At 33.9% G+C, this 16,716-nt stretch overlaps 1 protein-coding gene across 3 annotated transcripts in view; it reads right to left on the bottom strand.

The window, feature by feature from the left end:
• Positions 1 to 16,716, bottom strand: part of GRIA2 (glutamate ionotropic receptor AMPA type subunit 2) — a 140,014-nt gene that overhangs the window by 21,390 nt on the left and 101,908 nt on the right. For all 3 annotated transcript variants that reach the window (XM_045879367.2, XM_045879368.2, XM_045879369.1), the window contains exons 10-12: positions 16,505 to 16,711; positions 15,636 to 16,006; positions 10,707 to 10,905 (exon numbers count right to left, since the gene is read on the bottom strand). In XM_045879367.2, the coding sequence (XP_045735323.1) occupies positions 10,707 to 10,905; positions 15,636 to 16,006; positions 16,505 to 16,711 (777 nt within the window). The remainder of the gene's footprint in view (positions 1 to 10,706; positions 10,906 to 15,635; positions 16,007 to 16,504; positions 16,712 to 16,716) is intronic.

The following is a 16,716-nucleotide window of genomic DNA, read 5'->3' as shown; positions in this document are numbered from 1 at the left end:
ATTCTCCTTTAAATATTTGGTAGAATTCTCCAGTGAGCTCATAACCTCTTGCTCCTTTTGGTATCCTACTCCATATCTTTTGGTTGGAGAGTTTAATCCATTTACATTTAAAGTTACTGATAGGTTGCTCCTACCATTTTGTGAATTGTTTTCTGTCCATCTTGTAGCTTTTTTATTCATCTTTTCCTCATTGCCTTTCTTAGTATTTGAATGTTTTGTTTGTTTGTTTTTTGTAGTGACACACTGTTTACTTTCTTACTTCTTCGTGTAACTTCTATAGGTTAGTTTCTTTGTAGTTACCATGGATGTTACATAAAATATAACCATAAAAAATGATTTTAGGCTTAAGAATTTCACTTCAATTGCATACAAAAACTCTACTCTTTTACTTCCCCACTCATAATTTATATTATCTATGTCAAATTAATCTTTTTACATTGTGTATCAGTTAACATACTTTATATAGTTATTTTTTATACTTTTATATTTTAACCTTTATACCAGAATTAAAAGAGACTTAGGCAACACTGTTATAGTAGTATGATACTCTGGATTGGTCTATATATGTAATTTTATCAATCAGCTCTGTATTTTCATATGCTTTTGTGCTGATGTCTAATATCCTTCCATTTCAACTAAAAGGATTCCCTTTAACATTTCTTGTCAGGCTTTTTAGTGTTGATTATCTCTCTTAACTTTTGTTTATCTGAGAAAGTCTTTATTTCTCTTTCACTTTTGAAGGACAGTTTTGTTAGATATAGTGTTCTTGTTTGGTAGTTTTCTTTCGTTTCCCAGCTCTTCAAATATATCATCTCATTCTCTGACCTACAAGGTTTCTGCTGATAAACCTGCTAGTAGTCTTATGGATACTCACATATATGTGACAAGTCACATTTCTCCTGCTGTTTTCAAAAATCTTTTTCTTTGACATTTGACAATTTGATTATTATGTTTTTCAGTATACACTTTTTTGGGTCCTCCTCAGAATTCCTTGTGTTTCTTTTTTTTTTTTTTAAGATTTTATTTATTTATTTGACAGAGAGAGACATAGCGAGAGCAGGAACACAAGCAGGGGGAGTGGGGGAGGGAGAAGCAGGCTTCCCGCAGAGCAGGGAGCCCGATGTGGGACTCGATCCCAGGACCCTGGGATCATGACCTGAGCCGAAGGCAGACGCTTAACGACTGAGCCACCCAGGCGCCCCCGAGAATTCCTTGTGTTTCATGAACTTATTTCCTCCCCCAGATTTGGGAAGTTTGGGGCCATAATTGTCTTAAATAAGCTTTCTGCCCCTTTCTCTTTCTTCTCCTTTTGTGACTCCCATAATGTGTATATTGGTCCTTTTGAAAGCCCCTTAGGCTTTCTTCACTCTTTTTCCTTCTTTTTTTTTTTCTCTTTTTGTTCCCAATTGTATAATTTCAAATGACTTGTCTTAAATTTGCTCATTTTTTTTCTTCTGCTTAGTCAAGTATGATGTTAAATCCCTATAGTGAATTTTTCTATTCAGACACTGTATTCTTCATTTCCAAAATCTATTTTTTAAATATTTTCTCTTTGTTGAAATTCTCAATTTGTTCATGATTCATTTTTCTGAGCTCTTTGAGCATCTTTGTGACAGTTATTTGGTATTCTTTGTCAGGTAATTCACATACTTCCTTTTTTCTTTTTTAGTGTCACTTTCTGGACATTAATTTTTTCCTTTGATTGGACCATATTTCTTTGTGTTTTTCATGTGCCTTATAACTTTGCTTTGGGATCATGCACTTTTAAAAATAGCCACCTCTTCCAATCTGTATGGATTAGCTTTGTAAAAGGAAAGATCTTCACCAATCAGCCTGGTTAAATATACTGAAGGTGTCTCAAACCTTTTCTTTGGATGTGTATTCTTTGGACTTGTATGTGTAAATTTTCAATTAGAGGGACTTGTGAGTATCTTTTTTCAGGAGTTCATAATCCATTTTTCTTTTTGGTATCTGTACGCAGTGCTGCTTGTTCTCTGGATCTGGCATAACCAACCACCCAGATCTCTTTTGTTCTCTGTGGCCCCAGGCTTGTAGTGGATTCTAGGTCCCATTGGCACTCCAAGTCAGGGAAGACAAAGACCAGTCCTTCGGGCACTTCAACAAAAGGCTAGAGCATTGGATACTTGTTCCACTCTTCCTTCTCCAAGGGAGTGGCTGCCAAGCTGTTTTGGCTTCTGTTTGCTATACCACAAGTCCTCTGAAGCAGCCCCAAGCCATCCAGTTTTCTTTTGTTTTCAGCAGCCTCAAGGCATCTTGTATCTACCAGGTCCCATCAGTTGCTATGAGACAGGAAGAAACCAGTCCCTTGGGCAGTCGCTCTCCCCAAATAAAGCCAAAGTATTGCACCTACACTCCAACTTTTCTACTCCCAAAAGGGAAGCTGGGAGTTGAAGATTCTTTTCCACTTTCTCCACACTGAACTGGAGGGGAGGGTCTATGGTGAGTGAATGTGTGCTAGTCCAAACCTTTGCCTTTGTTCTCAGCAGTCCTCAACCTAGTGCCCTTTTTGTTAGTGTTTAGAATCAAGCAACACAGAAAGCAGTTCCTCTAAAAAATCAGAACATGGCCATACAGTCCAATCTTCACTTTCTCTCCCCCTGGGAGAAGCCAAGAGCAGGCACTTTCTCCCAACTATAGTGCACTGTTCCAAGGAAGATTATGGGGAATGCCCTGAATTTTCCTACAGAGTTTGACATAGCTGGTTTTATACTTATTTGTTTTGCAGGAGCCCCTTAACTTGTTTCTGGATTTCTCACAAAGAAAACTGGTTAGTGTTGTGTTGTTGAGACAGTGTCTCTGGTGGGAAAAAAAACGGTTTGGGCCTTCCCATTTCACCATTTTACTGACATCACTCCCTAGACCTTTTCTCTGTTTCTTAACATGAAATCTTAAATATCATTTTTTGGGACTGTGGCAACATTTGATTTTTCCAATTACCATTTTATTCCTAAACTCTCATTTCCTGTGAAAATAAGCAGCCACCTTTACTTGCAATTTGTTTTTGGTAATCACTCAATATGATCTGGAGCAATATTATATGCTGGAAACATGAATTGTACATTACTTGATTATCAAGTTTTCCTTCAAATATCAAAAGTCTAATAAAGAACTCTCAAAATTTTATTAACAATATTTATATTTAGTTCAGATTTTGATTCCAATATATTTAAATGATTGCACAATTCCAGTCCTCTTCTCTATAAAACTCTGAGACCGCATTAATTACTATGGCAACTAGTATGAATACCACACTAGTTCTTTTACTAAACAATGATTCTTTTACTTAAACACAAACATAAAGTGAGTTGAATATGATGTCATCTAAGGTACCTCTACAGGTTTATACTGATACTGATTTTCTCTAAGGCATCTAAACAGGAATTTGGGGAATGCTTCGAGATGAGAGATTAATTTTGAAATTTTTCCACTGTTTGAACCTTATCTGCTAGAATACTGTCCTCATGATTTGATAGTAGTGTGAAAGGAGTATTTTCTCTTTAATATGGACAATAAAGAAACCTCTGTTATCTGATTAGAGTCAAATTATTCATCCAATGGATAATGTGAGCTCTCATTTCCCCCTGTATCAAAAAGGTGGTCTCTACATGAAGTGATCAGATGGAGTGCACTAAATTTGCCGAGCATTGCTATGGAAAGAGGAGGATGTCCAAAATATAATGATTACTCTAGAAGAAGCTACAACTTCACAATAATAATAATTCAGCAAATAAACACATTCTTTTTTTTCCTTCCATAGCACTTTGAGCACAGAAAACATGGTTCAATATAGTCATTCATATATTTATTTATATTCCTACAAGTTTGGGAACTACAGACTACACACAAAGTCTTTAAATCGGCCATGAATTTTTAAAGGAAACTTTGGACATTTTGACCTTTCTTACACTGTTCAACCAGCTACATTTAGCTGAAATGAAAGAACACAAGCTTTCTCAGCAGCTTAGACTAAATGCATTCTTAAAGTCTTTGAGAATTCAATACTGTTCCCAGACGTTTTGTGCAATGGTGAGAAAAATTTAAATATCAGAGAAAAAAAACCTGACAACCAGGGAAGAAATTATTTCAACTTGTTATGGATCATCTAGAGAAGCCTTAAACATGCAGAGCTGTCAGTTATGCAAATGGTTAAGCAATAGTCAGGCTCCCCCAAGAAATTTAAGAAGGAAAATCTCTAATAACATGACTAACCATGCCATGAGTGACCTACAACATATCCATATAGTGAGTGCTATTGCTAATTTATTCACATTCACCTCTTATTTAGCACTTAGTGTTTTAGAAAACATATTTAAGTATGAGTGAAAGGTCTATAAAGAATCTAGTTTGATATTAGTAGCTACATATATACATACACTACATATATGTGTGTGTGTATATATACACACACATATAAAAATATATACATTTTTCTACCTAGTGAAAATCAATTATATTTTGCTTTTATGATGTCTATGATGTCTTCATATACTGAAAGATATGCATATGTATATGCACTAATATATACAAAGCTAGAAGCATAAATATATGCATATATAGAAAGTTAGAAGTATATATATATGTGTGTATGTGTGTGTGTGTGTGTATACACACACATATAAAAATATATACATTTTTCTACCTACATAGAAATAGGGGATATGTTGGAAACTCTGGAAGAGAAGTCATTAGTTAGATGTAATGAAATAAGTATAAAGAGCCACCATAGATTAGTGAAATCTGTTCTATAAAATATCAAAAAAGAAATTATGCTATTTTATTGCTAAACACAAGCAATAAATGAAACAAAATGTAACTTTAATGAAATAACAATGTGTTTCCATAGGAAAGCTGTTATAATAGCTTAGACATTTTTATTTGTAAACATAGTTCAATCAAAGTTTTTTTTAAGATTTTATTTATTTACTTGAGAGGGAGAGAGAGAGAGAGAGAGAAAGCAAGCATGAGCAGGGGGAGGGGCAGAGGGAGAAGCCGACTCCGCTGAGCAGGGAGTCAGATGTGGGGCTCGATCCCAGGAAACCTGGGAGCAGGACCTGAGCTGAAGACAGAGGCTTAACTGACTGAGCCACCCAGGCACCCCTCTATCAAAGTTTTTATATGTAAATATAAGTAGATGTATTTAGGCCACAGAAGAAGCTGAAAAAAGGTTATAGCCTTTTAAAAGATAATTTAGGGGTCCCTGGGTGGCTCAGCGAGTTAAGCAACTGACTCTTAATTTTGGCTCACGTCATGATCTCAGGGTTGTGAGACTCCACGCTGGGTGTGGAGCCTGCTTAAGATTCTCTCTCTCCCTCTCAAAATAAATAAACAAACAAATAAACAAACAAATAAATAATAAAAATAATTTTAAAATAATAATAAAATAAAAAGATAAATTACTGTAATTCTCTAGTAATTGTGATTATTTATGGTAAATCATATATATGATCATGTCATATGGTAATAAATCATATATATTTTTATATGTGCAGATTTATATATACATATATGAAAGGAAAATTTCAACCTAGTCCTTTTACTCAGGTAAGAAACATCTGCATTAATACTATTTATCTATCACTTATACTATTTATAAATTCTATAAAAGTCTACAATGCTAGGTAACAACAGTATAATTTCATGGATTATCAGACTAATTATCTCTTCTGAGAATGCAATAATTAACTTCATTAAATGAGAAGGAAAATACTTTTATTTTGACAATGTCCTAGAATCTTTTTCTTCCAAAGTCAGAATAATTAAAGTAAACCACTTATTCAGACAATACACCCCATCCCTCATCCTTCCAGAGAAAACCAGAGGAAATAAACAGATTGCCGTCTGAGGGATTTAGCATAGGCATGAAGAAATACTTCTTATCTGCAAGTAATAATTGTGTTCCTGGGATCGACTGGTCAATGACAGGTCTATTTATACGTCCATTTCCTATCCCCCAAACCTAGGTTTCTATAGGAACCTTATGTATATAGGTCCTCTGAAATCATTTTCTATTCAGACTTACCTAATTCAATACCTGTCCTCTTTTATTGAGAGAAGAAATTACCAAAATGTGAAAGTCTAAAAATAGTGGTTTATAATAGAAAGCCTAATTCTTTCTTAATTATCGGTATGCTACAGTGGGACTATAGTTAGAGATGATCAGTGCTCCAAAATGAGTCAGACTTTATCATTCACTCTATACAAGGATGTACATGAGTTTCATAGCAGAAAACCCTGGAAAAAAAAAGATACAGGGTCTTTTTCTTCATACATCTTGGTGGTTACAAGATTGTCCTCCATTTATTGTCTCTCTCCAGCAGAACAATGTAAATATTTCATTCATATTTGTTTTACTGGTTATACCTGATTTTAATTTAGAAAATTTACAGCTGAAATTGGAATTCTGAAAATAATGCACACTTACTGACTTTACTAAAGCAATATTATTATAACACAGTTTATTAAATTATTTACCTGAAATCTGAACATACTTTAGACTTAAATTGGATACTCATATCATCTTAGGACAAAACAGATAGGTCCTTATAAAGGATGAAATATTCATCTTATAATTTTAAATAATGTGCTTTTATCCCAACAAAGATATGCTTTTAGGAAACATTTGTTATATGTTCAGACAAAAGACAACAAGTTATTTTTCATTCTTTAGCTAGTTACATATCTTTAAAATTTAGACAATGACCTGGCTTCTCAAATCAGTTTCCCCAGTAACTAAATCCAAAGCTCTTGCTGTGATAAAAACAAAAAGCTGGCTTGATAAACTCCTGGACAGTAGAAAAATTTTAGTAATATAAATAATAAAATCCCTAGTCATAAGCAGTGTAATAGGAAAAAGTTTTCAATGAAGCCAAATTGAGCTATATTAGGAAACATAAGATAACCTTTAGAACTTTAAATATTAGCAAATGGTAAAAATGGTAAATATTTTTCTTCCACATGGAATTAGCTTTCTTAGGTTGGAAGTAAGCACAACAGATGGCCAGGGAACAAAGAGTACAAAACATGTCTTCAGACTATCTTCAGCCCACTCCATCTATATTCCCTTTCCTGACAGACTGGGCGCCATGAGTCTGCCAGCTTTCAGTCTGTCCTGAATCCACCTACAGAAGCCCCAAGCATGCCTAGAGCTAAAGGACAGTTGAGAGAGGATGACCCAAGATGTGTGGTGAATGTCAATTTTAGGAATAGAAGCAAGGAGAATTTCCCATGTAACATTTTCCACCAGAAGCTTAGAAATTCAACCAGACTACAGCTAATAGACAAACTATAATATACCCAAGGGCTTAAGGGAAAGAATGCTAGTGAAAATCAATTATATTTTGCTTTTATGATGTCTATGAGTTAACTTCGCCTTATCCATTACATTTTAAATAACATTCTAAAGAGAAATTCTTTTTTTGGAAGGGGAAGCTCTTATTCAATCTCCATATGCTATTGCAGTAAACTTTATGTGAAAAGGTATGAGGCATGATGAATACAGCTGGAAAACCACAGCAATCCAGAAAATATTTTTGGGAGTCAAAAGCAAAAATAAGGTTGTCCTCACTTATTATCATCATGGCATCCAATTATCAAACATTAATATGGTTATCAAAATTATTCAAAATTACTCATGATTAAGCAGCACCTTTTTATTTATTTTATCCAACTTTTAGAAACAAACCTTTTGTATACATAATTTCTCAAATTACAACCATGTCATATATGTCGATGGAAAAATTAGCATGACAAGCTCCTGTTCACTCTGGTGATGGTGATGTGTGCTGTTGATGTGGTGATGTTAGTAGCTTCCCTTTACTGGGAATCAATATTAATAGAGTAAATAGTGTGGCTCTTAAGTACTTTTGAGGCCATGCTCTTCTTTCTCTAGATATGGAGAAGCTGACTACAGTGCTGTATGCACTGAAACCTAACCAAAGTTGATTCACCGACAGTTCCTTTTGAAGGTATGCTGAAAGGAAGCATGAGTTTCTACCATTATAATTCTCTAATGCCACACAGGCAAACATGGGTGTAACTCAAACTGAGCATGGGCACAGCAAAATAAATCCAGAGACTTTTATCTGCAAGTAAAAATGGGGTATCGAAAGAACCCTACAGGGGTAAAAGGCCTCAGCACACTTCCTAGCTGCCTGAATTTGGTCAAGTTCACAAAATTATCTGAGCTTTAGCTTAATAATGCATGGTATGCAAACAAAAATCATTGCCTTGATTATCAGGCATAAGTATTGTGAGATTCAAAAAGATAATGGGATAAAGAAGATGCGGTATATACACGCCATGGTATATGCCATTTGCAACCCTATAGATGGACTGAGAGGGAATAATGCTAAGTGGAATAAGTCAGACAGAGAAAGACAAATACTATATGAATCCACTCATATTTCGAATTTAAGAAACAAAACAAACGAGCAAACAAACAAAAAAACCCAGACTCTTAAATACAGAGAACAAGCTGGTGGTTGTGGGGGTGGGGCAGAGATCGGTAAAGTAGATAAAGGGGATTAAGAGTACACTTAATGTACTGATTAAGGTATGGAACTGTTGAATCATTTTATTGTAACCTGAAACTAATGTAACATTGTATGTTATTTATACTTTAATAAATAAGCAAAGAGTACTGAGCGCTGAGTAATGTATAGACTTGTTGAATCATTTTATTGTACACCTGAAACTAATATAACACTGTATGTTAATTATACACTAAATAAATAAATAAGCAAAGAGATAATGCATAAGAAACTGCTTGGGAAAGCTATGCTAATAAAAATTATCAGTTTGCCTAATTACTCAGTATCACTTCCCTATTACTCTAGGAAGGGTAAGCTCCACAATCTTATATTGGCAAATGACACACCACAAATTATGTTGTCAAGTGTATATACATATACACGAATATACTGCATATTGGAACCATGGTCTTCATGGAGTTAGTGCACTGAAACACAAGAGTAACAGCATTCTTTTCCCAGAGTCATCTAGCCTTCTTATCTTGTCTACTAGGGAACTTGAGTATACCGATCACAAAATCTTGGCATCTTGATTATTACACATATGTTTCTATGATTGATTGAGTTAAGGTATACTGCAAAGCTCTGGAAATGTGAATGTACAGTTGTTGAGAGTACTTGGTACTACTATTGTGCAAACAAGCTAGGGACAGTAACTCTCAACATACGTATACTAATCTGTAAGGCAGTATCCGGAAATAATTAAGATTATTTTAATCAACATTAAGTAGCACTAAGTAAGCCATGATATAGCAAGTACTTATTCATTCACATATTTCATTCACTTCAAGAGGAAGAATATGAATAAATATATATAAATAAAATAAATACAAGTCCTACTGGGATACAAATAATAAAAACTGCTTCAAGATACACTTCTAATTAAGAACCATGCAATATTCTAATTTATTTTAATAGATCCATTGTTATGATCAAGCGAGAACACTGTGCTACAGAAAAAGTGTTTATATACATATTACATATATGTTCATAAATGAAAGCAAATTGTTATTAGTAGCAAATCTGTATTATAACATTCATACATAGAAATGCATTAAAGTCAAAGTAGCTGCTGATAGATTGACCACACTTCTGCGCTTAAACTGCAGTGCTTAAAGAAAGCATCAAGGTCCTGCCCTCCCTACACATATCCAGATTATTATCTATTATCAGCTGTGGTCTGCAACCCCCCTTGTTCTCCTGTCACATTTCAGCTCAAATGAAGTTAGTTAGAAAAAAATACCAGAGGCAATGTAGATGAAACAGTCTTCAAATTATACTCTACTATTTCAACGGGTCCTAATCCTAATTCTGGATAATCCTAATCTGGCCTAGATTTCACTCAAGCAAATTCAGATACATTCAAAGATTTAGTGGGATTATCAGAGATCATCATATATTATATATATTGGCTTAAAACCTAAGTTTATCAGCTATATTAAACATTTCAATAGAATGAGTTCTTATTTAGAGAAAATAGTATAATGAAAGAAAATTATACCGACATCAGGTTATTGGGCTTGTCCTATAAACAAATACCATATGGTCACAATTTTTTTGAAAAGTAAAATATATTTAATAGACACACTATAATTATGCTACCTATTTAGACCTTTGTTAGCCTTTTCTTGGAGGGTTTGAAAAAAATTCAGAATTTTCACACATTTATATAATCTGTCTCCTGACACAGAATTAACATAACTGATTTGGAAGTGAGTTTCTTTTTTTTTAATTATTTTTAAGCTTTCAATAGTAAACTATGTAAAATATATGACAGTCATGCTTACTTAAATTAAAAAAAAAAAACTTTTGTTTCAAAAATAATAACAATCTAAACTTAACTATACTTTGCTTCAATTTTGTTCCAAAAGGACAATCAATCTTTATAAAACTATAATTCTATTGTAATGTTGTGTTTTTCTCCTAGGGAATTAGGCATGACAAAATATACAGAGATGGAATTAAGGATAGGGATGAAGAAGGGAGGGGTATAGAGACAAGGTCAAGAACAGAAATAGAGTTAGAGACAGAGCTGGGGGGTATTATCACATAGTAACTTTATGTAGAGCACAGGAGGGAGGGAGGGAGGGAGGACAAAATTTAAAATGGTTAAATTTTAAGATCAAAATCAGAAGTGAACAAAGCGGAATCTCTTACCCTGAAAAATTCTTTAGTGGATCCAGAGTCTAATGTTCCATAAGCAATTTCTGTTTGCTTAGAAAGATCCTCAGCACTTTCGATGGGAGACACCATCCTCTCTACAGTCAGGAAGGCAGCTAAGTTAGCCGTGTAGGAGGAGATTATGATCAGGGTAAAGAACCACCACACACCTCCAACAATGCGCCCAGAGAGGGATCTAATAACAAGTATGAAATGGATTTGTAAAGTGAAATGAATGACCTAATTAAAAAAAAAAACAAGTTAGCAATATTATGCAAATATTGACTTATATGTGAATATTTAACTTTATACTTTTTAATATATCTGCTAGTTAATAAAACTGGAAATTATTAAGCATTCTGGGTAAGGAGTACAGATTAGCTAGATTTAATGAGCTACCCAGAGACCAAACTTCAGATTCCTCATTCTTTCATAATTATAATGCTTAAATCATCTATGGTATGAAATCTCATAATGAAGCAATTTCAAGAAATGTGCAAATAATCCAGCCAATCCCATCCTACTATCCACTCATGACATGAGTAAACATGAACAAGAGAATTCAACATCACTTGTAAAACTCACAATAATGTTGACAAACAAAATCAAATATTAAAAATAAAAGAATGTGCACCATAAATGAAGTTCTAAACTGAAGAAACCCTCTCTTTAATTCAGCCAATGAAGTTCCAAAACTCTCAAAAAGGTCCAAAATTTCACTGGGTTTTTGTGTGTGCAAAAAACATAGGTTTTAGGTGCAGAGCAGGATAGAAAATGGGGGAAAAATGATACAACAAACAAAGGGATGACACAAAATATAATTCTTAATGAATAAAAATCTGAGGCTTCCTGGCATGGACTGTTTCACCCTGTTCCTCTGTGCTTCCTGCTTAAGAAAAAAGACAACTCAGGGAAAACAAAATTAGACATTTAAACGTTTGCCAAGATACAGATTCCTAATTTGCAATATAATAAAATAATAATATTTCTTTGACCATAAATTCATATGCAAAATACTTTTAAAAGCTTAATAGATCCCTAATAATTTACTTTACTTTACTAGAGAGACAAATATAGATACGTAGATATGGAAATAGATACATAGCATATTATTTTGAAAGATCTGGCGAGATTCTATGTATAAAGGGATTTAAATAATATTAACAATCCAATAAAATAACATTTTGGGTTCATAATTGCTATGTCTAACAATTAAACTTGCTACAGTGAAGAGGTAACATTTCTAAAATATTAAATTACAAATGTTTGGTAATTTATGGCTTAAAACAGACCTCCTGACATTTAACAGTAAGAAACACACCTTTGTAGAATAAATTATTCTAGCAGTCAAAAATAAGTGGGGAAGCTTATTTAAAAGTAAAGATTTTTACAAACATCTATTGCTAAAAGAGAAAGAGCAAGAGTGAGCAAGCAATGAAAAAAATATATAACTAAGAGCCTTTATCACAGTCTCTGAGAGATTGCAAAGAATTAAATAAATATGACAGGATGGAAAAAAGTTAACTTCTCTCTCATGCGAAGGGTATTAAATACATTTTGAATTTAAGAAACCTCTTGTGTAGACACAGCCACTCTCAAAATGTTCACTATTCCATAACAATAGAAGTTATAATTAAAGGGCATGTACCTCATATTTAAGAGGGCAGCTCAAATTCCTTAAAACAAAACTGATTTCTTAATAATTGCTTTGACACTATAAACTGCATGGTAATTGGCAATGTATTTCAGAATTGTTTTTATAACTAATTCTGTTCCATTTGTAAAATAAACACAAGTTAGACATAAGTTATGCTCTATTCCAGTGCTTAAGACAGATTTAATGAGCTTAAATATGCCAATTTACTTAAAGTTTCACAAGATACCTCAAAAAAATTATTGAACTTATACATCATTCAAAACAGAAAATTCTTGAGCAACTTATCATCCATTTGTAAGTGTTTTCAAAGGATCAATTAATGTTTCTGAAAGAGTTCCTGAGAAACTTTATGCAGGGGCAAATTCAATTTATGTCTTAGGGAGACAGACAAAAATGGTTTCTCTACTTAAAAACAAACCTTCATCTCTCTGAATCTGCACTAAAGGATCAAATAAACACAGATATGCTACCATTTATTTTTTTTATTTTACCATTTCTTTTAAGTCTATATTAAATAATTGTTTTAAGAATGGCATTTTTATTTATTGGAATCCTTTTGAGATATTGGGAAAAAAGAGAGGCAAGCAGGACAGCATTTTGCTCTCACAATTTCTGTGGTTCCAGGCTTCAGAAAACTATAGGTAACATATTCTAAACTTAATTTCAGGAAAATGACCAATTCAGTTCAATAAATCAATCCTGATTAAAATTTAAATGTTCTATTAATATTAATAATATAGTTCCATACCATGTTTTACTTGAAAATAGGTGATAAATATCTTTCAAAAAATTTAAAGAGTATCTCAAAGTGATCTGTGCATTTTTGCATCATCATCAGCATCATTATTATTAGATACTATGCTTCTCTATTCTTTTCTTTTTTTTTTAAGATTTTATTTATTTATTTGAGAGAGAGAGAATGAGAGAGAGCACATGAGAGGGGGGAGGGCCAGAGGGAGAAGCAGACTCCCTGCCGAGCAGGGAGCCCGATGCAGGACTCGATCCCAGGACTCCAGGATCATGACCTGAGCCGAAGGCAGTCGCTTAACCAACTGAGCCACCCAGGCGCCCCTCTATTCTTTTCTAAACTGGAGTAACCATCATTGCATTGTAAAAAAAGATAGTTTGGTTTGTTTTAAAAAATCATTAAATTTGCCAATATTATTCATTATGTTCAATATTTAGGTGCACATATAGAATGAAAGATATGTACACTTAAATTTTTTTAGCAAAGCAAATTTTGCTCATATATATTCTGTAGCAAAAACTAAATCAGTTGATAACAAGGAAAAATATACTATCTTAAATCTATTGTATGGTGGCCAACATAACATAATAAAATAAAATTTTAAAAAAAATCTATCTTACCAGGAAATAAAAATGATTATATGTGCAATTGTAGTAAGTCATGACTCATGAATGAAATCGAGAGCACAGAAAAAAAGGCCATATTTTATTAAACGGGCTTGTTGAAAATTAGAAGTTGTCTGCTTGTCTTGGTGGACCCTGGAGTAACACAGATACTGTTAAATGTGCTCTGTGCTCCAGCCCCTATAAATATGTTTTCTGTTCCTTGACAAGCACTGGACACCAAAACCACTAACTTCAGAGCCATGATGCATGAAGAGTAAGGCAAACAAATCTAAGGATCCATCTACAGGAACCCAGATCAATATATCCTACTTTATAATGAACCTCATATGCTCCTCTTTACTTAATCAAAAGGCAGAACACAGTTTATGTTACCCTAGGATAATTGCGTTTTATCTCAGGATTAAAGTAGCATTATACTTCAGTAGCCTTCTTACCAAAGATGAATAATTTTATTGTTATTTATGGACCAGAATATTCTCTGAGATCCCCATTTGTTTAGTATTTTCTCCCTCATTATTAGAAACTTCTCTTTATGTCTTTAACTTAAATCGGATAAACTAAATATAGAGATAAAACTATGAATCATATATTTTGTGGGAAGTCATCATATTTATGTATATTATTATATGTAGCATTATTCTATATTTCTATATTTTTCTATGCTATATATTAAAATTACTATACATATATGCCATGCAAATACCATTGGCATATTTCTAATTCAGTGCAGCTCCATAAAGAAGTCACAGGGAATTTTAGGGAATTAAGACTGTTTAGGTCCAAATAATTCATAACAATGTGTCCTACTAACAGAGAAGTAAGTAAGTCATTAATAATTTCTGCATACATGATATATTTAATTTATCTCCCTGGGTGGAGTAATCAAAAAAAGACTCCAAAAGATACAAACTTTTGATTTTCTCATATAGTTTTTTGAAATTAATCAGTTATCTCCAAAGTGCTCAGAAACACAATATAATGAAATAGTGTTAGAAAAATCATCCCCTTTACTAGTTATTAAGATATCCCATAGATCAAAGGAAAGTAATCAAACCTAGACTAAAATGTGCCAGTAGACCATAATTTAGGCTTCAAATGTGAAAGAGTCACACTAGAAAAAGCATGGTTTATTCTTCCAAAGAGCCAGATATGGCTAACCTTTCTATTCATGTGTGTAACATGAACAAAGGCAAAATGTATTTTGTGAGATATTCATTATATTTAGGCATTCTAGTGCAGTACCTAATATATCATAATGAGACTAGAGGTGCAGAAATGTATTCCATTATGTGTGTGTATTACTACTGAATATAGCACAAGCTGCAGTGAGTCAGTCATCATTATTACTCATGTATTTCTAAATACTTGGAAAATATCTTATCGTACATTCCCTTTAATTCAGGAACTTAACCTTTAAAAGAATTTTATATCTCTCTTATACCATCTGCATGAGCTAATAATGGGAAAATAAAAGAGATGGGATGTGTGCCAATGAAGTTTTGTAAACAAGTTGTTGCTTTTGTAGTTAATAAGTAATGTTGCCCACTTTCCCATATACAGGTCTGTGGATCAACACACAGATGACTGTAAAATGAGAATATGCAGCAAAAACACGGTACCCCTCCAAGAAGGCATGGAATGATAGGAACCTTATGCATTTTATAGCCTCTCCATGGTGTGTATAATTTCACCAGGAAATACATGACCAACATTCAAAGAACATTGCTCAAGTATTTCACAGACTTATGCCGATGGTAAGAGTCTGTCCTGAAGAGTCTTAGACTGCTTAGACAGGTAGTCGGCAGCTGTTTACTTCTTTATAGTGAATTCATAAACACCACGAATATCCACTTGAGACCTAAAATGCACAAAGTTGAAGCAGGTGAGTAACCAACCTTGGCGAAATATCGCATCCTTGCTGCATAAAGGCACCCAAGGAAAACCAGAGACTATTAAAAATCCCAAATTCATTAGTTGATTCACTACTTTGTGTTTCTCTTCCATCTTCAAACTCCTCAGTGTGCCACTCGTAGGGGCTAAATCTGCTGACCAGGAATAAAACTACACTGACCCCAATGTAGGCAAAAACAATGCACATCCAGATCTCATAGGCTAAAGGATCAAGAAATGAAAACACTCCTGGTTTGGACTTCTGAGGCTTCTTGATCATGATAGATATCCCGAGGCTCATAAAGGGCTTTGAGAAGTCAATCACCTCTTCTCTCACAAGGGTAATAGTTAATGGAGCAATTGCAATGTCAGCTTTCTGTAAGGGAAACAAATGAAAGTAATAGTACCTGGAGTCATGGTCAGAAAGGAATCATGGTTACATTACTGGATCAAAAGGGAAGAAAAGGAAATCAGGGAAATGTCAGTAATTATTTCCCTTGCGGGGTTCCAGTAGAGAATAAACAAAAAAACAATTTGTTCCCCAAATATCCCTCCTTTTTATAAATACACAGTATACCCATCTGACTTGATTATGATAATTACCTCTCTACACTGAATCTATGCCTTTGGTGCCTTTGAACAATGCATATGGTTCGTATGCTTCAAGACAGATAGAATGTCTGTCTCATTTAGTGTGCATGTTTGCTTCTGACTTTATCCTCAATTTTCAGATGTTCACAAGGAAATAAGATAGTGTTCTTCAGTAATGTGGGAAACCAACAACCTCAGATAGAGGTACTTGGCAGGGAAGGGGGCATTCTGTCAACAAGAGTTCAAGCTGAATGACTTTATTTGGGAGAAGAGCTATACTTACCCCGTATACAAGTTCTCCAACCATCCCATTCCAAATTTTCGTGTCAGCATCCCTGGCCCCATACTTGCCATCCCCAACAATTGTCAACTTGTACTTGAACCCACAATGTTTGGCGATTTCTGCAGCCAAGTCAACACAGTAGCCCTCATAACGCTCATTGCCTTCAAGCATTTCGTGATTTTTCTTCATCATAACATACGGAGATTCCTATA

The sequence above is a fragment of the Mirounga angustirostris genome, unplaced genomic scaffold (genome assembly GCF_029215605.1).
Source record: "Mirounga angustirostris isolate CCGP_5_RB_7025 unplaced genomic scaffold, mMirAng1.0.hap1 SCAF_2, whole genome shotgun sequence".
NCBI classification, from domain to species: domain Eukaryota; kingdom Metazoa; phylum Chordata; class Mammalia; order Carnivora; family Phocidae; genus Mirounga; species Mirounga angustirostris.
The sequence above is the reverse complement of the archived record's forward strand: the minus strand, read 5'-3'. Positions and strand labels throughout refer to the sequence as shown.